General features: G+C 38.2%; 1 protein-coding gene across 1 annotated transcript; it reads left to right on the top strand.

Moving 5' to 3' along the window:
- The first annotated feature begins 860 nt into the window (after positions 1–860).
- Positions 861–27,336, top strand: LOC127434991 (YY1-associated factor 2-like). The gene is made up of 4 exons (XM_051688082.1): positions 861–1,001; positions 1,296–1,421; positions 21,022–21,174; positions 26,204–27,336. The coding sequence occupies exons 1-4, from the start codon at positions 976–978 to the stop codon at positions 26,445–26,447; spliced, it is 549 nt and encodes a 182-aa protein (XP_051544042.1). The 5' UTR covers positions 861–975; the 3' UTR covers positions 26,448–27,336.

Consider the following 27,336-nt stretch of genomic DNA (forward strand, 5'->3'; position numbering starts at 1 on the left):
AAAAAGTTACTGAGTGCACCTTTAAGCTGTTCTTTTGGTTAATGAAAAGAATATTCCGGGTTCGATACAAGTTGAGCTCAGTTGACAGCATTTGTGGCATAATGTTGATTATCACCACCAAAACAAAAAAGGCTACAGTGATACACATACAATGGAAGTGAATGGGGCCAATTTTTGGAGGGTTTAATGGCAGAAATATGAAGCTTATAATTTTATAAATGCACTTACATTAATTCTCTTGTTAAAACGTGTGTATTATTTGAGCTGTAAAGCTGTTTAAATCGTAATTGTTATGGTCCTTTTATTAACTGCATTACATCGTCTTGGCAACGAAGTTGTAAAATTGGATATAACTTTACACCGAAAAGTTAAGCGATTTTATCACAATTAAATAATGTGAACAGGCACATTGTTTACGTGTTATGGCTATACTTTTTAAACAGTGAGTATTTTAACGCTTACGGATTGGCCCCTTTCACTTTCATTGTAAGTGCCTAACTGTAACTTAGATTTAGCTCTTTTTTACAGTAAAGAAGGGACAAGTCAAAATACTTTTTTGTTGTAATCAACATTATGCAACAAATGCTGTCAATTGAGCTTAACTTGTAGTAAACCCGGAATATTCCTTTAAGGTCATATACAGAGCTATTTATCCGGGCTTGAAAATTCTACAAGCAGCTCGCGAAGCCTTTTCTAGTTTTAAAACCAAAATGCTACATTAAAAGACGTGGATAGTTATAAAGATGCTGAAGGGACTTCTAATTTGTCAACACACAATCACCCTGGGCTCGGTTGATCTGGGATGAACGGTGAAGCACGTTCCTTTTATGTACTCGACGACTCAGTCTGGATTGGGCGAGACAGCTCACGTGACCACCGCTGCGCAGGAGTTTCTACGACAGCTGGGAGTCGCGCGTGAGAGGACAGCGCGAGAGGCGGCGGTGCCTGCAACGTTTCTCATACATTTTCTGCAGCATGGGAGACAAGAGGAGTCCGACGAGGTAAAACCATAAACCACAAACTCCCCCAGCTGTGGCTTCAAGATACTCGAGGCGACCATCTCATGGCTTGAAACAGACCAATAGGCTGAGTGTGTGTGAATGAGAAAGACGCAACAGAGTGGCCACCATGGCGGACTGCCTGTTTTATGAACCTAAAGTGTCATATGATTAAAGACACCGCTTCGCGCGCACAGGGCTCGGGCTGACTTTGTGCATGGATAAGATCAGATGTTGTGTCGGAGATTCCCACGGTTCGAGATGTGATGTTCTCTGTGTTTGTTTTGCTTTTTGAAGGCCGAAACGGCAAGCGAAGCCCTCCTCTGACGACGGCTACTGGGACTGCAGCGTGTGTACGTTCAAGAACAGTGCCGAAGCGTTCAAATGCATGATGTGCGATGTCAGGAAGGGCACGTCAACGAGGTGAGTGCATTACGATGTTTGCATGGGATACCTGGCTTGGGAGAACTGTGTTTATAAGTTGTGACAAAACCTAGCGAGCTTAACAGCATTTTGCGTGTTGATTTACACTTTAGAACGTGCCTTTTGATGACCAAAATGCTGTCTAGATAGGGAACTCACTGGGTTTTGAGACATAGCCATCGAGTTATTTTGCTTTTTCTTATTTGTGCATGTATAATTATTCAATTTATGTAACGTTTGCAATGTCAGGAACAAATGTGAGCAATCAGTATAACATTAATAGAGAGATGTGCTGTAAACGTCCAGTTTACCCTATATAATGGTATAATATACATGTGTATAATACATATGCACATATAACATATATGTATACATGCATGTGTGTTATATGCTTATATTACATTATATATGTGTAATTGAAGAGTAATTGGGGTTTGATTCAGTTGCATTGTTGCATGCTTTTAAAGTATATTAGTTGTTTTAAGTCATTTATTGAATCATACAGCCCATAAGCAAGAACTGCACTTTACTGTCACTGTGGGGATTATGCACATAACTAAGTGGGCTGCAAAATTATTTTAGTAAATTATATCATAGCTTGGCTTTGGAAGCAGCACCGATTAGATTTTCAGAAGTAAATTAGATGTTTAAATGAGCAATCTCAAAACAGTTGCAGCATCTGTTAAATGCTAAACATTACATTTAGCCTAAACTCCAAGTTCAAGTCATAAATGTAGTACTTATCACATAATCTCGATGATTTGCATGTAAAAAAAGAAAATGTGGCATTCAAATTAGCATTAGGTATAGATGTTCTCCCTGTTTTGATCTAAATGGAGCCATCCTGTGGCAGTGATCCAAGAGAAACCACTAATGACCTCATCAGAAAAAGGCATGTAATGGGCTGGTATTTTCTCACCCTTATCTCATTCATCATAAAAATCCGCTTTCACTGCTTTGGAACAGTAAGGGACTGAGTCGGCAGTCTGTTATTTCCCTTATGTCATTAAGATGAGATCAAGCCAGGAAGTAAAACATTCCTTGTCGTTTAAAAGCAGTTGATGATGACAGATCTCGGTTCTCAACAGTACGAGATAATGATCATTTTTATAGTGGAGTGTTTATAAAGGCTTAATTATCATTCAGCACTTGTATTGTGAATGATAGATAACATTACCGCTGCTAAATAAGGCATTCTAACAGATATTTGGAGCCAACAAATTTTCATTGCAAAAGTGTGTGTGGGATGGTGGAGGACTGCAAGGTTTGATGTGGGGGTGGGGAGCTGTCACTCCTCCAGGCCACCACAGCAGCTGGCATCCAGACGGCCTGAACTCATTTGCATTCAACGGCTTAATCAAGAACACTGTCATCAGAGGAGGCATCATCACATCAGCATGCACACACACACACAGATGCGTACTCATACCCATAAATAAACCCATGATTGCGCATCTGCCCTGTTATAATGCCTTCGAGATGGCCGCGAATGATGGGTTTTAATGATGATGTCCCCTCGACTGTGTGATAGTTATAGTTCATTAATTTACGAGTGACTGCATCAGAAAGAAAGGCTTTGTGACACACCCTTAAAGGAATAGTTCACCCAAAAATTGCAATTTTGAAATGTTGTTCCCAACCTGTGTGACATAATTTTTTTCCATGGAACACAAAATGAGGTCATAATGTCAGCCTCAGTCACATTCACTGTATGGAGAAAAAGCAATGAAAGTGAATGATGCCATCTCCATTTTTGGGTGAAATCCCTTTAAACACCAAAAATGTTGCATTTTTCTCTAGGCTATATTTCAGCATAACAGCTAGACTGCTATATTTCCTCTTTTATGCTACATTTACTGAGCATTTGTTTGCTTAAACGCATAGAACATAATATTAGTGCTGACTGGTGCTATCATCTCTGTTTTTCTCCTGAGCAAGCAACAAGAGTTTTCGTTTAGATTGCGACTGTGTGCAGCGGATGGCAAATGAATGTTTTATGAGGTTGATGTAGCTGAGCGTGACTGATGCGTGGTGAATGATTCAGGGGTTAATTTAGATCACGTTTGCAGGGCATCTCATCAAATATGTCATTTTGGTTAAATGAAATCAGTAAAGCGTGTATCTTAGGTGTTTTCCATTAGTACTGTATGAGAAGAGCTGAATTTTCCAGTCAACAAGCTCCAAAGAGAACAGGTTTTTAATGTTACTATGGCATTGGTGGATATTTGCTCCTGTTCAAAGAGTGATTTGTTTACCTGGTTGTTACCTTGTGCTGACAGACTGACAGTTAATTGATGAAGCTTCATGTGGAGCCTTTTAGGCCACTGCATCGCCGACCCCGAACCAGATGGAAAAGTTCTAATTTCAATGTACTGACACACTCTGCCCCCAGCAAAAACAGTCACTCTGCAGGAGAGAGTGTTACATCATTCAGTTACCACAAACACGGAGAGAATGTCCTCTTCAGACCAGGCCGGTTTTTACTCAAACCCTCTCATGATGAAAGATTGAGCAAAGGAAGGTTGCATTATGTTTTTTTTTTCACCAGGCGAGCATGAGAGTTCTATTTGACTTGACATTAATGTATATTTGTGTTGTCACAACAAATTTAAGGCCATCAGTTATAATTTGTTGACTTAACCTGTGCGCTCTATAAGGGTATCGCAGAGAGATTTGGACTATCATCCTTCATAGATGTCACTATCAGTTAGGTGATGACAAATGAAAGATTTAGATCGTGAATGATACTGAGCAAAGCATAAATCTAACCAGGACCCAGCAGTTTCTCTTTTTGTTTTTGCGGTAGCAGTGACATTTCTTTATTGTCAAGGTGTGATTAGGTGTGCATTGTGCTAAAAATCAACTAGTCGGTGGGTTGCCTGAACGATTAGTCAAATAATCAGTCCTAAGAAAGCACTGAATAATTAGGTTGGTTTTGGGTTCACCTGACACCAGTCGGACGATTTTCTTACGGTTTTTTTATTTTTATAAAAGATGCGTCCATGTGTTTGAAAACAGCTAGATGGAGCACAATAGAGTGGTTCAGACTACAGGAATCTCAAGACTAATGTGTCACGGTGGTCAATTAATCGAGTCGTCCAACAACTGATTAGTCGAATAGTGGGGTTGACTACTAACATTAATATTCTAGAGGTGGTAGTTTTAATGGGAGACACAATTCTCATATTAATTGAGAGACACAACTTCTTGACCCTGTTTACACCTGGTATTAAGATGCGTTTCGGGTGATCCGATCACATGTGGTCGGCACTAAATACAGGTCTAAATGGGGTCTAAAACATTTTGTGATTGGATGACAAAAACTACATACGAATGTAGTCAAAAACACATGTGACCACATCACATTTGAGGTGTAAACGCTAATCCATCCTGTAAGCATCCCGGCAGCAGTGAAGCACCTCACCTGTCAATCAACCGCTGCGCTAAAACGAGTTCAAACTTTGCCAGTTACAAGCGTCTTTAAAAGGAAATAACCATCCGATTGGAAAACGTAAAAAAGCGGATACATACACAATCACAAGGATCTTCGTCAGTGTGTCTGATACCAATAAATTTGAGCAACCAGGTGTAAACAGCGATGTGTCTCACCTGACTACATGTGATCGGACCACCCGAGACGCATCGTAATACCAGGTGTAAACGGGGTCCTTGGATGGAGTTTTTGCGTGATTATAGCTTGCTGTGATTAATAGTCAGCACAGTAAAACCCTCTGCAAGAACTTTCATCTCTTTAATGCTTTAAGGTTTGTCCATTTATGCACCGCTGCTGTTACAGTCATCAAAGCGCTGCATCAGCATCACATTACAAGATGATCACTGACATTTAAATCCTTTGTTATGAGTAATGTTCCAGTACTTGAGGTGCTTTGGAAGTCTTTTGCATACTGTAAATAAATAGTTTCAATAAAATGTTTAAACTGCTTGATGTCATGAACAAGTGTATTGGCAGTTCTGCACTTTTAAGTGCGCAGCGAGGAACGCCTAGAGACTCCCAAGCTCTCTGTTTACATTGAAGCACGTCATTCTGCATTCAGGATGCACATAAGTGGTTTTGTGCCACTCTGTATTGAAGCCTTTCTTATTTTTTACTTTTCTTACTTTGATAGTTTTGAGTAATAAGATGTTATAGTTATTTAGCCTATTTATTTGTTGCATTATCGTTAGTTACAGTTGTAGTCAGAAGTTTACATACACTTAGGTTGAAGTCATTAAAACTAATTTTTTAACCAATCCACAGATTTCATATTAGCAAACTATAGTTTAGGACATCTACTTTGTGCATGACACAAGTAATTTTTCCAACAATTGTTTACAGACAGATTGTTTCACTTTTAATTGACTATATTACAATTCCAGTGGGTCAGAAGTTTACATACACTAGCAGCTTGGAAAATTCCAGAAAATGCTTCTGATAGGCTAATTGGAGTTATGGGAGGTGTACATGTGGATGTATTTTAAGGCCTACCTTCAAACTCAGTGCCTCTTTGCTTGACATCATGGGAAAATTAAAAGAAATCAGCCAAGACCTCAGAAAAAAAAAATTGTGGACCTCCACAATTCTGGTTCATCATTGGGAGCAATTTCCAAACACCTGAAGGTACCACATTCATCTGTACAAACAATAGTACATATGTATAAACACCATGGGACCACGCAGCCATCATACCGCTCAGGAAGGAGATGCATTCTGTCTCCTAGAGATGAACGTAGTTTGGTATGAAAAGTGCAAATCAATCCCAGAACAACAGTAAAGGACCTTGTGAAGATGCTGGAAGAAACAGGTAGACAAGTATCTATATCCACAGTAAAACAAATCCTATTTCGACATAAACTGAAGGGCTGCTCAGCCACTGTTCCAAAACCACCATAAAAAAGCTAGACTACAGTTTGCAAGTGCACATGGGGACAAAGATCTTACTTTTTGGAGAAATGTCCTCTGGTCTGATGAAAAAAAATCGAACTGTTTGGCCATAATGACCATCGTTATGTTTGGAGGAGAAAGGCTGAGGCTTGCAAGCCGAAGAACACCATCCCATCCGTGAAGCATGGGGGTGGCAGCATCATGTTGTGGGGGTGCTTTGCTGCAGGAGGGACTGGTGCACTTCACAAAATAGATGGCATCACGAGAAATAAAAATTATGTGGATATATTGAAGCAACATCTCAAGACATCAGCCAGGAAGTTAAAGCACGGTCACAAATGGACAATGACACCAAGCATTAGAGCCCAACTGATATGGGATTTTTGAGACTGATACCAATTTTAGAGGGGGGAAATTCACCGATTACCGATATGGTGGCCAAAATAGAGCTGGAATGAAAACGGACCTTTTCTATGTGGATTGTGCACCGATTTTGTACTGATATGACTATGCAAAGTTACTGAGAAGGCTGCTTTCTTCAATTTTTTTATCAAAGAATATTTGACATTAATATTATTTTTTTTCTCCCTAATTTGAAATGCCCAATTCCCAATGCACTCTACGTCCTCATGGTGGCATAGTGACGCCTCAATCCGGGTGGCGGAGGATGAATCTCAGTTACCTCCGCGTCTGAGACCGTCAACCCGTGCATCTTATCATGTGGCTTGTTAAGCGTGTTACCGCGGAGACATAGTGCGTGTGGAGGCTTCGCGGCATCCACGCACAACTCACCACGCGCCCCACTGAGAGCGAACCACATTATAGCAATCATGAGGAGGTTACCCCATGTGACCCTACCCTCCCTAGCAGCTGGGCCAATTTGGTTGCTTTGGAGACCTGGCTGGAGTCAGAATCTTTAATTGCTGAGCTACCCAGGCCCCTATTTGACATTATAATTATACATTGTCAACAAATTCTAGAAATGAACACTGAGAAAATAAAGAATAAATAAAAATACAATAAATAGCTAAATAAACATCAGTACTATATGTTCAGTATCAGTCAGTTGCTGACCATTTAAACAAAGAATAAATAAAAATAAAATAAATAGCTAAATAACATCAGTAGTACTGTTTAGTATCAGTCAAATGCTGACTATTTTAATACTTCCAGTCAGTTAGGGGTAGGTTGTAAAACAAGAAGAATTTACACCTGCCAAGTCAAGAGATAAAGAGCAGCAGCGGTGTTACACTGTATTCTGTTATACAAGTTCAGGGGAAACTTTCAACAGTGGAAAACCAGACTTTTAAATATTACATTGTGTAAATGCAACGACTGGAATTGTTCGGTTGAAGGGGGTACCAAACTGTGAATCCTGAACAAAACAGTTTGGTGAATACATGTTTATACATTAGCTTCCAATCTGCTGATAAGCAATGAAAGTAGCTACGTGGTTAGCTATAAGCTCGTTGTCACGGAGAGCAAAAGATGGACTTTATTTACTTTCCAGCATTGTCTCACTAACTAGGTAACAACGTAGCATGAAATCAACACTCAACAGACACAATCCACCACCGCACCGTTGTCTGCTGAGCTTCAAAAAGATGCTCTGACAAACTATAGCTGGCTAACAGCAAACAGATGTGATAAACATGAGTGAAGTTTGTCAGGGACAGGATTAATGTTATATTAGTTATATTGAAAAGGGAAAATGATGGGGTTATTGTTTATTAACTTTCCTGTATGTATTTCACAAACTAGTTAGCAACTTACCACGAAGACACCGCTTAACTCCGCACTGTCTGCAGAATCGGCAGACCAATAAATCGGTCGGGCACTACCAAGCATACCTCCAAAGTTGTGGCAAAATGGCTTAAGGACAACAAAGTCAAGGTATTGGAGTACAACACTATGCCAGTATTCCCCACATTCCGTGATGCCATTACAGTGTTGCTGAAGTCTTAAAGGAGCTGCGCGTCTTTTGCAACATGAGCGATCGTAGGGCGTGGGCGTTATACCAGTAGACATGATAAACTGGTAGAAATTTTCCAACTGGTATACATTTTGGATTATCATCTCTATCGCAGTAACGCCACATGGGAAATGTGTACAGCACATAACACGTACGCATTACACACTAAATGGAGGAAAGCGGAGTGCTCGTTCCTTAAATTCATTTGAATGAGAAGATGAGATGATTTCATTTTTATGAATGAAAGAGTGCGTCCTCCATGGTGTGGAATTGGTTTGGCTTTAGAAAATGCGATAAAGAGCAGAAAACAGCGATTTGCAAGGTTTGTACATTGTGTATGTCGATATATCCATGTGCATGTTTATATCAGTAGTCAGGGCTTCACGTGAGACTGATAGAAATAATGAAATGCAGTTTTTCACTGACAGCTGCACGTGACATTAGATGAAAAGCTTGTCTAGAAGCGAGAAAAAAAAATGACACTGTATCTGCGGCATGAAATCTCACTTGAGCCGCCGTCAAACCAAATTCAATGACATTCATCCTGCGCTCCAAACATGCCTCCCATCCAAACACGCACATCTGTGTTTTGTGCAAGTGTTGTGCACACAGTCTAAAACACGCAAGTGTGCGCGAGTCTTGAAGTCATCCCAGTCCCTTCATTTGTGCTCCTGTGACAGAAAAAGCGCAGATCAAACCCGTTACTCATTCTGGTTTCTCTCGATGTCAAGTGAGTTTTTAAAATACACATCAAAACCCTTTCTAAAATTCTGTTCAAATGATGTTTGATATCAGGAAACAAACCAGCTATATTTATATTTTCTTTATAGAGATTACTAAAAACACAAAGAGCCTAATTAATTGTTTTATTAATGGGTAATGTTTTTATTTATGTTATTCTACTTTTTGCATTGCTTTGAGAAGATGTTAAGTTTCTTGAGGAAAGTTGAAAATTAGTGCACATCATCAGGCTGAAATGTGACATTTAGTTTTACTTTGTTTTTCAAGTTTAAAATAAAAATAAATTATATAAGATGAAGTTTTCATTTATAAAGTATTTAATTCACTGACTGTATTACACAACTCATTACACATTGCGACATGGCTTAATATATAATACAATTTTATTGATTTTACATAAAAATGTAACTATATTGTGACATATATCGTTATCATTATATAAAATTACTCGTATCGTGATATAGGATTTTGGTCATATCGCCCACCCCTAAGCAACTGGTTTACCTTTTCGGCCAAATTACCGATTACCGATTGAGTCACAACACATGAATATCGGCCGATGCCGATCGATCGGAGCATCCCTACTAATTAGTGCAAACAACTTCAGGCACATGTACATACGCAATCTGCGCGTTCAAAGACACGTGGTTAGAAAATTCGGGCTGCCCGTGTTCAGCGAAGCATAATTTGGGCTTTAAGTGCATGTAAACATGGTCAATGGTGGATATGTGCAGCGCTGCAAGTTTTAATAATTTTTTGAGCATTATATAATGTAATATGTTAATAGAAGTTATTATAAAGGGATATGCAGTATACGGTTTACAGTAAAGAAATATATATAGGTACTTTCTGAACTAATCGGCAAAACAAGTTTTGACCAAAAATGCCTCCCTATTTCCGAACATTACATTATAGTAAACTTGGCCATGACATATTAGAGGCCAGAGCAAACCCTATGAATGATAAAACATATTTGTGTTGCTGATAAAACAGTCTTGTTGATAGGGGTTGCACGACTACTGATATTTCATAGTCGACTAATCGAGCCGAATTCGACAAGTCATGACTTAGGCTAGTTGTGCATGTAAGACGTCGATGAATACACATCCTCACACATTTAATACACTTCTAAAGTCTGAGAAATGTGGCATATAAAAACAAACTACCATCAGACATGCAATATGCATCTTTACTGCTCAAATTATTGGTCCACATACTGTAAATAATATTTGACTTGCGTATCATCATATTCAATATTCAAACTTAATAACAGCTGGTTTTGATTTAATAAGTTACTGCACTCAAAATAATTGCAAAGACATAATTTTAGAAGTATTACATTATTTTTTATTTGCATTCCTTTTCACAAAGAGTATGTGCTGCGGCAGTGGAGAGGGGTCTGGTTCGGCCCATTACATTTTACATGGTGTTATAAGATCATTGTTAGATCATATTTGGCCTCATATCTGTCACAGCTATTGCACTCTGGAAATTAAAGACAGACAGTTTTCAAAAAATACCCTATTGCTTAATTACTCAATTTTCCTTAGGAAAAAAATATCCTCTGCAATTTTCTTTTATAGTAACACGTCAGTGTTAGCTATAACATCAATTAGAGTCAATCACAGTCACCCAAAGGCCTCTTCTCTTACATAAATGCTTGGGTATGGAAGCCTATTGCAAGAACGAAATGATCTTCATTGTAAAATTACTGTGCTAAAGAGAAGGACACAAGGGCTACATTCTTCTTAGCAAAGAGTTACTCAGATGTGTTCATATCTGCATGTTTGTAAAATGGCGTAATGACTGAACTGGGGAGGGTTGTGTACTCGTGGGCTTGACTGATGGGAGGGGACACCATGATTAATGTGCTACACTGTGTGAACATTCAGTCTCCATGCATCGCTCAACTGCCAAGCCTCCCTGTTTGACAGCTGGCCTGTTGCCTCCCACCTCTCTTCTCTTTTCTGCTGTTCTTTCCAAGCATTCACTTTTCTGGTAACACTTTACAATACGGTTGCATCCATTAACATTATTTAAAGGAATAGTTCACCCCAAAATGTTAATTTTGTAACTCTTTACTCACTGTTATTCTGTTACAAACCTACTTCTGTGGAACACAAAATTATTTGTTAAGCAGGATGACAGCATCAGTCAGCAATCATTTTCATTGTACAGAAATGGTAATTAAAACTAAAATCTCCTTTTGTGTTCCATGAAAAAGAAAGTCGTATGGATTTGGAACATCATGAGGAAGTAAAAGAATACAATTTTCATTTTTTAACTAATGTTAAGGTATGCAACTTTACGGTAAAGTGTTAGTGCTTTTCCTTTAGTTTCTCTTCAAATCCGACCCTGCAGATCCACAATGACTTTCTCTGGCTTCAGTTTCCAGCTTTCCCTTCTTTCATCAACGGCCCAGAACTGTATCTGAATCAAAATGAGGTCAACCTGTTTCAGACGGTCCACGCAGAATATGCGCCTTTGCATGTTTTGCAAATTATATGCAGAAATATCTCTAATAAATGAAAACAGGCTCTTGAAATTACCAGGTAACGTGGCTGTTTTATGTGGCTTTTGGTTTATTTGGGAGAGGCGTGCTGGGAATATTTTCTCTGACTGCATTAGTTTCGCCTTTTTGGACAAAGAAACGAGAGCTCACAGAGATGCGCTCAGGGGATCTGCACACATGCAATTAGAGAGGATTTCACGTGCTGCTTTGCTACTTCAAATGCCACAGTGTAGGAATGGTCGGCTAATCATCTAATAACCAAGTACTTGATTAGTGAGGTTGAATAGTTGATCTAAAAAAAAAAAATCTGGAAAAGTTTGGAGTTTTTCTATAGGGTTGTTTAAATTAGTGTGCTTTGCATAAGCTGTTAGACAGTTTGCATGGTTAAAACTCTCTCGAAAAGTAGCATCTTTTAATTGAAGCACCATTGCCACAGCCATACACATTCTGACGAAAGCGTAAAACTTTTTTTGTTGAACGACTAGTCGTGTTAAAGATAATAATGTATAAAATAGGCTCTGTTATTATCACGTGACCCCGATCAGACACTTTTCAAAAGGATATATGGACATGTTAAGCACAGCATTTCAACATGGTACAGTTGAAGTCAGAACTTTACATACACCTTAGCCAAATACAAATTTACAATTCCTGACATTTAATCATTGAAAACATTCCCTGTCTTAGGTCAGATAGGAAATCTATATTTTATGATTGTGAAATGTCAGAATAATTGTAGAGAGAATTATTTCAGCTTTTATTTCTTTCATCACATTCCTAGTAGGTCAGAAGTTTACATACACTTTGTTAGTATTTGGTAGCATTGCCTTTAAATTGTTTAACTTGGGTCAAATGTTTTGGGTAGTCTTCCACAAGCTTCTCACAATAAATTGCTGGAATTTTGGTCCATTCCTCCAGACAGAACTGGTGCAACTGAGTCAAGTTTGTAGGCCTCCTTGCTCCCACACACTTTTTCAGTTCTTGAAGTCAGGGCTTTGTGAAACATGATTCAGCAGGTAAGAACGATGCAGTGGGAGAGGTATGGCGAATATGAAAAGTTTGTGTACTGTACTGTTAATGTGGTGTTTCACACGTGACAAGCAAAGGGAAAACAGCCAGAGCTGTGAAACGGTCCTTATCGTTCATGGTAGCAGCTTCTCAGTCTCCGCCGGGCATAGGCATCTCAGTAATAACATGAGTTACATGATTTGGTGTAATTCAAACATCTTTATTAAATATCTCCCAATTAAACAATAGTAGCACCTGTTGAGTCCAGAAACATGCGCTCTTTCTCCGCTTTCCTGTAATCTCTTGCCCTCATGAGAGAGCGCGTTTCCCTCATTAAATGTGCAGTATGTAAGGTTCAGAAACCCTTGTTATTAATGACACCTGTGGCCGTTAAGTGAACTGCAGCCAGCTACCTGTTGCTCGTGCTCGTGCACACACTCAATAGGGATGCATCGACCAAAACAATGACGTAACGTACAAAAAGACAACGTGATTTACCGACATCATGCTGACAGATGAGGTAGCATAATTAAAATACTGGAACAGGGCTAAAACACAGTGGATATAGGTCAGACTATGTGAGACTAGTTTGAAGTAATCACTTTTCTTTGCATGATACATTGACTGCATTTATACGATAGCCTATGTTGGCGTTAGCTAGCTAGCCAGCTTTATCAATAGCTGTTAGCTAAATTTGGTGGATGATGACAGTAGCTGTTTATAAAATAGACTGTACATTATAAATATGTTGACACAATTCAGTATTGATGTGATTCCATCACAACTGTCATTTTGATACATCGATCCGCTGTTGTTTTATAATAGATTGTATATATTTTCTGTATAACCAAGTTACATTACACCAATGAATGGAGCTTTTTGCATTATCTTGAACATTGTCTAGCAAAATCATTTCATGTGTTATTGTAGTTTACCTTGCTGAATAATTACAGATTACCATTGTATATGACAGTTACTGTGAATCAGCATACCTGAATTTTAGGAATTTTAAGGAATTTCTAAATTTGATAATACTTCATACAATATCCATATTCATAACCATAACATAATGTATTAAATATAATGCAAAATTGAAAAAAAGAAATACAATAAGGAATAATAAGAATTATACGAAATAATGGCAATGAATCAACAACCAAAAATGTCACATCAAGTTTAATTGCACCTATGGGTTATCAGTTTGTCTTCAGTTTGACACTAAGCTTCATTTTTTTATAGGGCTATCTATCTTAATATAGAGAATATTTTATTAGCTTATACTTGCTTTAAAGTCTTATTAAAAAAGGCTTTTTAAATAAGCCTTTTAAACTTTTTTTGTCAGCAAAAACTAGTCAAAGTGATATTACTGGGAAGAGGAAAATTCAGTTAATATTGACAGTGTGCAGAAAGCTTACATATAGCCAGTTATTACAAAGATCCTGATAGAAGGTGAAATGATCAGGATCGGTATTGGCCAATCAGGTGACAAGAAAATCGGTATTGGTTGTAAAAATTCTGATCGGTGCATCCCTACTAATTAGTGGATCCACAAGGTGGCAACACTCACATTTGAGCCATTGCTGTTACAAAGAAGCGTGAAGATGATGTAATCACTACTAAACATCAGGAGATGAAGGTAAAAACAACAACAGTGGAAGTCAAGAGCATGTGTGTGTGTGTGTGTGTGTTAGGAGGTCTGGAGATACCTGCATTTGTATAACTTGAATCTGAAGGAATATAAAGACATCTTTATGGGTCTAAACTCTTGAAGAGAAAGTCCGGTGTCTCAGAACATTCATAGTGTGCATGCCCCAAACTGCTGTGAATGGGCAGTCATATAGAGTATACTTTGACAGGCTCGCATTCTACTGTATGCAGACGCTGAGTGTTCGTGTCAGAATGGAAGTATACCCAGGGTTAAAGAAAAAGATTTATTCCAGGGTTTTTGAAGAAAGTTGCGTTCTGAAACGTCACGTAAATGAGAACGCCGATTTCCTTACGCTGTTTAAGGGATTAAGAGAAAGCGGTTTAACACACCTAAGTTTCTCCCGGAAAACGTGGCTTAATGTGATTATGTAAACACATAAGCGGCGTTCTAACAGGTAGAGTGCGCATGTACGTGGAACAGACTGGAGAACAAACATCATAGGATGGTCTGGGTCTGCAAAGACAGAAGCTGTGTCTCGTTTCGAAGGCTGCACGCTAGGTAAGAAGCTTCCTTTGAAGGCTGCAGTATACAGTTTAAACAGGCTTTATTGAAACGAGATGGCCTTCGTTGGACAAACGGAAACAGAACGTAACATGGTTGCTCTGACAGCACGTAGAACTGGCTCTCAACCTGTGCAAGCACTCTTAAGTGAGAGGGGAATCTGAGGTAAACTTTGAGAGTTAAAATGATGTAGAGGGAAAAGAAAAAGGATATTTACTGTATAATACTTCATTTAGCATTATATTTGATCATTATTTACATATTATACATATTTACACACATCTACTGAGGTACATCAACTTACTAACTGGGAGGTCAGTTTTTGACTACCCGCATGCTCTAAGGTAAGAATCTCTTACAGTAAACCTGAATTGCCTTATTTGATGATATGTCAAGCTTGCGACTGTAAATTAGTCTGATATGGTTGAATTGTTTTGACTTGGCAAACGCTAGCCATCACAATTTGGATGTAACGTTAGGTGTTAACGTTATTTCTATGGAGTCTAACGTTAGCTAGCATACTTGTTATTCCAAATTCCACTAGTATAACGTTACTGACATTAGGGCTTTGGGACTACTCGTTTAACATTACTAACGTTACCATTTTGCCGACGATTACAACCTAAGTTGAGCTCCTCATGCCAATGTGCCAACTTAACGTTAGCCCCTGATGGTTTCTTTATGCTAAGTTAATATTAGCAAGGCTAATACTGTCATAACCACGACGTAATTAAACAATGTGCTTTTGGATTTGTTTTTGGAAAATGAGACTAATTCATGAGACAACGGTGTGGACATTTTGCTTAAATGAACCTATGTTACTTATGATGTAATTAAATGGAACGCTTGTTACAGTAGCGTAATTATGTCACTTGAAAAGGGGGCAAATGCCAAGCTCATTGAAAACAACAGAATCTGAATTGAAATTACCTTGTGACAGTTTTTCTTTTACTTGTAGTGGTTGTGAAATCAGATTTGTTTTGTTTGTGAGTTTTTCCCTATATCTTCATGCTAAAATCGACTGTAAATCCACAGTTTAAAGCTGATATTTAAAAACAAAAATTCCTATGGGGCATGCCCCTGGACCTCCCTAGGGGGTTCGCATCTTAGTTACCTTTTTCACCCCTGATGAGTTTGCATCCTGGAAGCGTGGTTGTCTGCTGTGTGACGTCACAGTAATGTCATCTAAACGGTGTATTATATCACAGCTGGAACGCTGTATTGACCAAATAGAGCAGTATATTTTATTAAACTGTTCTTTAGTATATTGTATTCCTATTTGTTAATCACGGTATTCTCGTATAATGACCGCTAAACTGTATATTTAACAGTTGTTCTAGGCAATCAATTTACTTCATATAGTATAATTTCAACTCAAATCAATATATCATTTATGTATTTATTTGGTAAGTAGCCAAGTGGGAAAATGTACTGTCAACCAGTCATTATTTCAACATATACACAATATTGATCAGCTGAGTGAATGTGCATTATCTTTTATTATATTTAAAGCATTGAAAGTTACAATAGCAAAATAAGCAAATTAATAGCTGGGATTATGTAGATCTTTGTTGCTACAGTATGTGTGGGAGTAAAAATTTGTAATTTCACAAAATCTCTCTCCCTTATGAGAAGGCTTCAGAAGTAGGCAGGATCAGCAGCTATTAATGCTGGTTATGGTACTCTCTCTGGCAAAGAGGAAATGTAACAACACAAAAAGAAATCTATTGATTTCCTCTGAATGGAGAGTCTAACAGCGCTAAGTGTGAAGGGTGCTAAGAGTCAAACAGCAAGCAGCCTGGTCTTGACATACAAAAGAGAGAGAAAGTCAGCCACCCCAACAACTAATAATGGCTGTTTTCACTTGCCTTGGGCTCAGGATCAATGCTAATGACAAGTTCTTGGCAGTTCTGCTTTAAGACTCTTGATGTCCTAATTTCACAATGTGTAACTTCATTAGCCATTCCCAACACCCGGGGGTTATGGCTGAAAGTGTAAACATTGCACCAGTGCTACAGGTACTGAGAGCCTGTTAAAATCTCTGTGTATGTTGGCAAAGCTGGCAGCAGCGATGTTAAAAATACAGTTCTCCTTTGGATGCTTTGGTTGGCCTTCATATTGCTCTGTTGTAGACTGTTTATGCGTTGCTTTTGGTTTAGCAGCTGTTCTTGACATTAAAGCAATAGTCACAGTTCTCTGCACCAATCTATTGACAGGAGTTCCCCTTGTGCACCGATCTGAAATCAGTGTGTTTGTTGCTCCGATAGGATCTGTAATTGCTGCAGCTGTCAGGTCATTAATTGAAAGTGCAACCAATGGATCAAATGATAACAGTAGTACAATATCCTAACAGACATTCGTTATTAGGATAAAGGGTTGTTTGAGTGGTTTCAAATTGGTCATTTACACACACAACTCGAGTGTCCGAATACTCGGAAGTGACAGCAATGATCGATCATGAAAACGATGATCGATAATGAAAATGCGTGACGTGACTTTTCACTTAATTTTTAATTAATTGACAGCAACCTCACAACTATACACAAACATGTCAAATAGGGGCCTTATTATTAATTTTGATGTTGATAATGTGTGATTTTCAGCAATACCTTGATTGTCAACAGAGACGTCTCATAGCATCCAAACTGATAAACAATGCTGCAATGCTAGAGTTTGTTCTGCAGGTTTACGATAATCAAAAGAAAGTTTAATCCGCTATGTTTTGAACATCTGTCTCTGCACACGTTTGCTAAACAAGTTTTATTGTCATATAATGTAGAAACTTTGACTCATTAACGTGTGTGTGTCTGTGTGTGTATGCATATGTGTGTGTGTGTGTGTATATATATATATATATATAAATATATATATATATAAATATATATATATATAAATTTCTCCCCTTTTCTCCCCAATTTGCAATGCCCAATTCCCAATGTGCTCTAAGTCCTCGTGGTGGCGTAGTGACTCGCCTCAATCCGGGTGGCAGAGGACGAATATCAGTTGCCTCCACGTCTGAGACCATCAATCCGCACATCTCATCACGTGGCTGGCCGAGCACGTTACCGCAGAGGCATAGCGCATGTGGAGGCTTCACGCTATTCTCCATGGCATCCATGCACAGCTCACCACACGCCCCACCGAGAGGGAGAACCACATTATAGCGACCACGAGGAGGTTACCCCATGTGACTCTACCCTCCTTAGCAACCGGGCCAATTTGGTTGCTTAGGAGACCTGGCTGGAGTCACTCAGCACACCCTGGATTCGAACTCGTGACTCCAGGGGTGGTAGTCAGCATCTTTACTCGCTGAGCTACCCAGGCCCCCAATGTATATTTTTTTAATAAAAGTGAAGGTTTATTATCATTGAATGTAAATCTCCCTCGTTGCCGACATGTTTGCGTGATGTCGCATCTCAGCGAAATCAGAGCTGAAGATTTCCGCACGAGTTGTAAGTCCAACATAAAGTGGCATTCCATTGCAGTTTTCCCAGTATGAAGTTTAAAATTCCGTGTTAAATGGGAGGAAGCATGAATCATCACAGCAACAAACTCCAACAGAGCGCAGCATGACTTTCTGTCCTGGGCAAAGACGGCGCTCCAAACTCAAAAGAAGCGCGCGTACACACAAGGCGAAATCTTTCATTCAGACATCATCTTTTGGTTTAATGGCGGTTCACATACTTGTAAGTGCATTACCGCCACCTACTGCACATCTGTTCAAACATCTAGATGTAGTACAGCTGAATGTAACAGAACACAGGGTCTTCAAAACTAGGGCTGCCCCCAACCAAAGATTTTCCTAGTCAACTAGTAGTCGTTAGTTTAAGCCATTAGTCGACTAGTTGTCGCACGTTTATGATATTAATTTAATTACTTAAATACATGTTTTTTGGGGGGCATCAGAAAATGGTTTGAGTTCCAGGGCTGAGAATGAATGTTTTAAGTAACATTGCTAACACTGTTCTACATTACAGAGAAATACTAAACTGTAATAATAAGCCTTTAAAATATAAATTTTACAAGCGCACACGAAGCGAGCTGCAGCAACACCAGCAAAAGCGGTGATGATTCTAAATGTGTCAGAAAAACCAGCAAGGAGACTGTCTGAACATTTTGTTAATTTATAGAGAGAAATGCACATTAGGGTTGTGCCGACAGACGATGATCTCGGGGATCGACGATGGTCAGAGTGATCACCAATAGCTGATGCCTTTGATGATGTCAAGACGATATTCGCTTTCCCATTAACGTATTAAATTATTATTAGGCTATTATTATTATTATCAAATTAATATTACAAATAATTTGTCCGTAGACACACAGACACGCGATTGAAGAAACACTTTATTATATTATTAAGAACAGATGACAGAAAAGCGTCTATGCGCATGTATGACACGTTGTTTGTACGGAGGCGTGCAGTCTCGTGGAAGACGTGCATGTAAAAGGTTCTCACTCTTTCTTTGCTTCTGACTTCTGAATTTTTTTGCAAGAACAGTATCGTCTATGAGTGCTGCAAATGACCTCAGACATCTCAGCTGAGGAGGTGCTTTGAGTTCAGTTCGCTTTATTTCCACGGAGCAGTTCACTGTGAACACAACTCTGCAGCCTATACATCTGTGATTAAAACATAAAATAATACAAAAAAACTTTCAACTTGAACCATGATTTATATTTCAGTGATTATTATCATCATTATAATTATTATTTTTACATTTATAATTGTTTTTATGTCTTAATTTGTGTATGTAATTTTCCGCTTGCATGTTTAGACAGATACTTATTACTTACATATGTGTATATATATGAATAATTTTTTTTGATCACTTCATTATTTTAATTGCTTTTTCGTTTCGTTTGGAGTGCAATTTGAATTTAGAAATGTATTTGATTTAAGTTTTTCATTTTTTATATAAATTAATTTTCAATGCAAAATCACAAAAGCAAGAATATTCACCGATCCCTCAGCCGGGGGTTGCCGATGTAATAGGATATTGCGATATATATATATATATATATATATATATATATATATATATATATATATATATATATAAATATATCGTGAAGGAGGGAACAAAACGAATTTATTCACACACATGATGTATTTTCCCGGACAGCGAAATACACGACTGGTAGAGAATGCACAGATAAAGTACGTTAGTTTCCAGAGAGATGGTGCCCTTCACAACTGTTGTAAAGCCATCTTTCAAAAAGTTGAACACCACACATATTAATTGCACTTAATTATTTTTCCAGTTTCATTTCATTAGATTTTTTTTTTTTTTTTTTTTTTTTTTAATAAAAAATAAAGTTCAAAATTTGAAATCAAGGTGTCTTGCTTTATTGTGTAGGCTTAACCCTAACCCTGCTTAATGAAAATTACCCCATAGTACCACCTAGCGTCCAACCAGTGGTAATACCGGTCGTCGGTTCGTCGAAGGTTATGGCGTCTCCAGTCACACCAACCGCGGTTTGCAGATACACGGTTCAGAAACAGAGATGCACACTTCCTAAGTTTATTACGGTAACCTGAAGGAAGAACAGAGACGCGCATTCTGAGCATTGTTTCAATGAACTGGTCAGCGAGTCTTCACATAATGACAAAATATCATGCAGTATATTTTGATTATGCCCTCTTTTGTACTTATTGTAACAGACTACATTATAACAACCTATAATAATGAATAGACACTGGAACAACGACACGCAATGAAGTAGCCAAAGACGTATAACATATATGTACATACTGTATACAGTATGTACATGTCTAACCCCTCCACCCCTGAGTACTCGATGAGTACTCAAGTAATCACTTTGAGTACTCCAGTAGACAAAATGACCAAAATGCCCATCCCTACAAGTTATGCAAAATACTGAAGGTTAGGGTTTTGTTAAGATCACTAGCCATAATTATGAGCATTAAAAAGCACCATTAATAAATAAATTGCATTTTGAAACATAAAGCCAATTGTTATGCATTGTCTTTCTCTTTGAATTCCCAGTGTTTTATCTCCCTGCTGTCTAAGGGAAAACAGATTAATGAATTTGCTGCTGTTTCTCAACTGCTGAGAAAACACATTCTTCTCAGATTACTCTATGTAGGCAAGATTTCTCAACTGGCTTCCACACTTGCGTGTTTTAACTTGCTGTTTCCCACACAGTCATTTTCAACAGGCCCTACTGAGCTAGGATCATGTCATCTCGATTTGAAATGTCTTCCTTTCTTGCCTCTTATCCTTGCCTATTTTCTTCTCTCTTTTTTTTCCACAGGAAACCTCGTCCTGTTTCCCAGCTGGTAGCCCAGCAAGTCCCTCAGCAGTTTGCTTCACCCACACAGCCCAAGAAAGAGAAAAAGGAAAAGACAGAGAAAGACAAGAATGAGAGAGAACCATTGCAGAAAAAGAATAATCACAAGAAAATGAGGTGATACATTTTCCTGTGTTCTGGAATTTACTGCATAGTTCCTTCTCCCTAAATAAATTAAGTGGCTGTGGGTTCTGTGTTTTATACAGCATGTATCTTACTCAATGGATTATCATTTACTGTATGTTTGCCATCCTTCTGGAAATTTGTATATATATTTTATGTCTGCAACTACTAGTGATAATTAATGAGAAAAAGGTATAATGCATTCTGTGACTGTTGGTTACTAGGGCTGCACGATTTGGACAAAAAGTAATTATTTTGAAAAAGATTGCGATTGCGATTTGTTTTTCATATGTTCAACTGCCAAAAGGCTACTGTGCTTTTCACACTCAAGTCTTCTTAAAACGAACCAAACTGAGACCTTTATTTCAATTCACCCACAAACATGTACTGTAAATACAGTTGAAGTCAGAAGTTTACGTACACCTTAGCCAAATACATTTAAACTCAGTTTTTTAAAATTCCTGACATTTAATCTTAGAAAACATTCCCTGTCTTAGGTCAGTTAGGATCACTACTTTATTTTAAGAATGTGAAATACTGGGGGGCCTGGGTAGCTCAGCAAGTAAAGACGCTGATTACCACACCTGGAGTCGCAAATTCAAATCTAGGGCGTGCTCTAGCCAGGTCTGCTAAGCAACCAAATTGGCCCGGTTGCTAGGGTGGGTAGAGTCACGTTGGGTTAACCTCCTCGTGGTCGCTTTAATGTGGTTCTCGCTCTCGGTGGGGCATGTGGTGAGTTGTGCGTGGATGCCACGGAGAATAGCGTGAAGCCTCCACACGCGCTAGATCTCCGCAGTAATGAGCTCAACAAGCCACGTGATAAGTTGCGCGGATTGACTGTCTCGGACGCGGAGGCAACTGAGATTCATCCTCCGCCACCCGGATTGAGGTTGAGTCACTACGCCACCACGAGGACTTAGAGCGCATTGGGAACTGGGCATTCCAAATTGGGGAGAAAAGGTGAGGAAAAAAAAAAGTGAAATGTCAGAATAATAGTAGAGAGAATTATTTATTTCAGCTTTTCTTTCTTTCATCACATTCTCAGTGGGTCAGAAGTACCCACTTGGTAGCATTGCCTTTAAATTGTTTAACTTTAAATTGTCAAACATTTTGGGTAGCCTTCCACAAGCTTCTCACAATTAGTTGCTGGTATTCTGGCCCATTCCTCCAGACAGAACTGGTGTAACTCAGTCAGGTTTGTAGGCCTCCTTGCTCGCAAATGCTTTTTCAGTTCTGCCCACAAATTTTCTATCGGATTGATAGTCAGGGCTTTGTGATGGCCACTCCAATACCTTGACTTTGTTGTCCTTAGGCCATTTTGCCACAACTTTGGAGGTATGCTTGGGGTCATTGTCCATTTTGAAGACCCATTTGCGACCCAGTTTTAACTTCCTAGCTGATGTCTTGAGATGTTGCTTCACTGTATCCACATAATTTTCCTTCCTCGTGATGCCATCTAAGTGCACCAGTCCCTCCTGCAGCAAAGCATCCCCACAACACGATGCTGCCACCCCCATGATTCACGGTTGGGATGGTGTTCTTCAGCTTGCAAACCTCACCTTTTTCCTCCAAACATAACGATGGTCATTATGGCCAAATAGTTCAATTTTTGTTTCATCAGACCAGAGGACATTTCTCCAAAAACTAAGATCTTTGTCCCCATGTGCACTTGCAAACTGTAGTCTGGCTTTTTTATGGTGGTTTTGGAGCAGTGGCTTCTTCCTTGCTGAGCAGCCTTTCAGGTTATGTCAATATAGGACTCGTTTTACAGTGGATATAGACAATTGTCTACCTGTTTCCTCCATCTTCACAAGGTCCTTTGCTGTTGTTCTGGCATTGATTTGCACTTTTCGCACCAAACTACGTTCATCTCTAGGAGACAGAATGTGTCTCCTTCCTGAGTGGTACGATGGCTGTGTGGTCCCATGGTGTTTATACTTGCATACTATTGTTTGTACAGATGAACATGGTAACTTCAGGCATTTGGAAATTGTTCCCAAAGATGAACAAGACTTGTGGAGGTCCATTATTTTTTGGTGTCAAGCAAAGAGGCACTGGGTTTGAAGGTAGGCCTTAAAATACATCCACAGGTACACCTCCTATCAGAAGCTAACTGGCTAATTTCCTAAAGGCTTGACATAATTTTCTGGAATTGTCCAAGCTGCTTAAAGCCACAGTTAACTTAGTGTATGTAAAATTTTGATCCACTGGAATCGTGATATAGTCAATTAAAAGTGAAACATGCACAAAGTAGATATCCTAAACGACTTGCCAAAACTATAGTTTGCTAATATGAAATCTGTGGAGTTGTTTAATAATGATTTTTAATTACTTCAATCTTACATAAAATTCTGACTTCAGCTGTATATAAACAGTGAAACAAAGAAAAAACACTTAATATTCAAATTGTGCCCATCCACTGTGTACATGTTTTTATCCATTTTGTGATAGTCTCAGCCCACTATTCATCATCATTAGTTTTTGAAACCCAGGCAACTTGAATATTAGGGATGCTCCAATCAGGATTTTAACATCCGATACCAATCTCCGATTTTCTGTTCATCTAATCGTCCGATGCTGATCATTTAATTTTTTATCAGCAGCTCTGTCAAAACTGGTTATATGTAAGCTTTCTGCTCAATGTCACTGTTAACTGAATTTCCCTTGTGGTAATACCATAGTTGTTGCCTAGTTTTTGCTGTCAAAAATGGGGTTAGGGTCAACCAACTGTTGGTTGGTTGAATAATTAAATTAACACAAAATATTCCATTTTACTCTTTACTCTAGGCTTATGCAAACTGTTCTCTACTGTATATAAGATAGTACTAACGAACGAGGCTTAATGTCAAACTGAAGTTGAACTGGTAACTCATTGATATAATTCTTAAAGTGAAAGTTTTCTTTAGTTTGTCACCATTTCATTGAATTTTTATTCATTATTTTATCATATATCATTTAACAATGTATTATATTATAGTATTTAAATATTTTATGTAATTATATGCACATTCCTTCCTTTTCATTTTGTTGTATGTTGGTAATATTCACTTATTGCCGCTGGGAGTGTAATAAGGGCGACACGCTCTTTCATGAGGTAAACAAATGACAGGAGAATGGAGGAAGAGTGCATGTTTCTGGACTCTACAGGTGCTACTGTTAATGCTGTTTGCTCAGCAGCCATTTAATAAATATGTTTGAATTATACCCCATCTTGTATTCCACATTATTATTCTGATACCTGTGCCTTACGGAGATTGAGATGCTGCTGCCGCAGATGATAATAAAAACTGCTTCATACAGGACACGCTGGTTTAGTGTAAAGCAAACGGAACCGAACTCTGAGCACTTGTTACTTCAAGCATGAGATGGAGTTGTGGAGCTCTGAAAACACTGTAATAATGCTCTAACTTAATATAGACTGGACAGAGCAGCGCAAATAAACTTTGAAGCGAGCAGACTTAAAATAAATAATTTATTTAATTAAATCACAGCCTTGTGCAATTTAATAATCGCATGAGGTCATATCGTGCTTTCGATTTTATTTCGATTAATTGTGCAAGCCTGTTGGTTACTGCACATTTTAAAAGCCAACTGAAAATCAAGTATCATTACTCTTATCAAGTCATTTTTTCATTGGTCTCTGATCACTCTGCATTTTCTAAAAGTGGCCCCTGATTTACATAATTTGGATATTGCTTCTTGTAGTTTGCATGGCTCAATATTTTAAAGACATATTCCAGGTTCAATACAAGTTAAAGGAGAATAGTTCACCCAAAAATGAAAATACTCCCATCATTTACTCATCCTTATCCCATCCCAGATGTGTATGACTTTCTTCTGCAGGACACAAATTTAGATTTTTAGAAGAATATTTCAGCTCTGTAGGTCCATACAATGCAAGTGAATGGGTGCCAAAATTGTAACACTCCAAATAAGCACATCAGGGAGGATAAAAAGCAGGGAGGAGAATTTATAGTAAAAATGAACTAAAATATTGATCTGTTTCTCACCCACAGTTATCATATAGCTTCTGAAGACATATAATTAACCACTGGAGTCATGTGGATTACTTTTATGCTGACCTATGTGATTTTTGGAGCTTCAAAATTTTGGCACCCATTCACTTGCATTGTATGAACCTACAGAGCGGAGAAATTCTTCTAAAAATCATAATTTGTGTTCTGCTGAAGAAAGTCGTACACATCTGGGATGGCATAAGGGTGAGTAAATGATGAGAGAATTTCCATTTTTGGGTGAACTAACCCTTTAAGCTCAGTCAACAGCATTCATGCCATAATGTTAATTACCACATTAAATTTGACTTGTCCCTCCTTTTCTTTAAAAAAAAAAGAAGAAAAAAAGCAAAAATCTGGGTTCCAGTGAGGCACATGCAATTAAAATACCTTGTTGTGAAAGTATAGCCACAAGACAAACAGTATACATGTTAACATGATTTTAGTGTGATAAAATCGCTTACTAACCTTTTCTGTGTAAAGTTGTATTCAATTTTACAACTTTGTTGCCATGATGACGTAACACTGTAAACACTAAAACGACTGTAAAAACAATTTAAACAACTTTACTGCTCAAATAATACATACATTTGAACAGAAGTTATATAAGTTAATTAATGCAGAATTTGTGAAGTACAATCCCTTAAAAGAAACACCAGATCTTGCAAAATATAAATACAAATTTCTCTTTTAGTGATAAACAGGTAAGTGTTAGCAAATGTATCCAAATATCTGTGATCAATAATATATGCATTTCTTGAATTTCAAATCTATTACTGTATAAAGTATTGTTGTCTTGTTTTCAAGTAAAGAAATATCTAAACCAACAATTTACTTGAGAAACAATGTCTTTTTTTTTTTTTTTTTTTTGAGAAAGCTTACCAAATTTAGTGAGGTATATGCTTAAAACAACAAAATTTATTTGCCAGTGGGGTAAAACAAATAAACTTCGGCTGAAAAAAAGTTAGATTTTTTTTCTGATCTGTGTTCCGTTGCTCCCTATCTTGCAGGCCCAGGTTAAAAAATGTGGACCGGAGCAGCGCTCAGCATCTGGAAGTGACAGTGGGAGATCTTACGGTTATCATAACAGACTTTAAGGAGAAAACTAAGCCCTCTTCCAGTTCTTCCTCCAGCGCAGCATCTGGAGAACACCATTGCCAGAGCGGATCCAACTCTGACAACACAGAAAGGGGGATCTCCAGATCCTCATCCCCACGAGGGGAGGGGTCCTCACTCAACGGGGAGTCTCACTAGGAACGCTTGGATTATGAACGTTACTTCTAGCCTCCTGAACCTAATAATCCATTTTACATGAACAGACACAGGAGCGAGATTATGTATGCCAAGATTTACCAAGACACAGACTTAACTCAGCAATACAGGCCATCTCTCACTACCACAAATATAGAATCTGAAAATAGGATTTCTCAGGATATGGTTTTCCTGGTTTGTTACAATGCCCTATAGGTCAGCTTGTGATAAATTGTTTTTAAGCAACTTTGAGTACAGAAAAAAATAGAAGAAATTTTGACAATTCTAAATTATTTCTGTATAGCACCAACATGATGTGGTAGTATTATGAATCAGATCAGTGTTGTCTGTTTGGATTTAGACACTGACATCAAGTCTTGTTCTCTTTACTGTCATGGCATAATTTTGTAAACTTCTTTTAAACAGCAATCTGTAAACACTGCGACAGCACCTGTTATGTTCCAGAAATTAGCCCTAAGGTTAAAAAAGCTTTGTGGTTAAAAACACATTGAGTCAGCTGTTGTTGTGCTTCAACATTAATAATGTCAATTGCAGCAGTTACATATTGTAACATTAATATACATCAAAATGCATTATGGGGTGAGCGTTAGGCCATCTATGAGTAACTGTGACAAAACAGGACTTCCTTTCTCAATTTTTAATTGCACCTGCTGGTACTTGGTATGTTTTATTAGAAAACGTTTCAAAGCAGAAATTCATTGTTTGCTTATTTGTTCATGTCATTTTGGACACTTGTTATGGTAGATCGCATCTCTTGTGCGGCTAGTTGTTCTACCAGCTCTTTTGTGTGAGAATGTCTTGATAAAATTCTGTTAATTCCACAAGAAACAACATTTATGATACAAATAAATTTTTAAAGATGTTGACTACA

The sequence above is a fragment of the Myxocyprinus asiaticus genome, chromosome 45 (genome assembly GCF_019703515.2).
Source record: "Myxocyprinus asiaticus isolate MX2 ecotype Aquarium Trade chromosome 45, UBuf_Myxa_2, whole genome shotgun sequence".
In the NCBI taxonomy this organism is placed as follows: Eukaryota; Metazoa; Chordata; class Actinopteri; order Cypriniformes; family Catostomidae; genus Myxocyprinus; species Myxocyprinus asiaticus.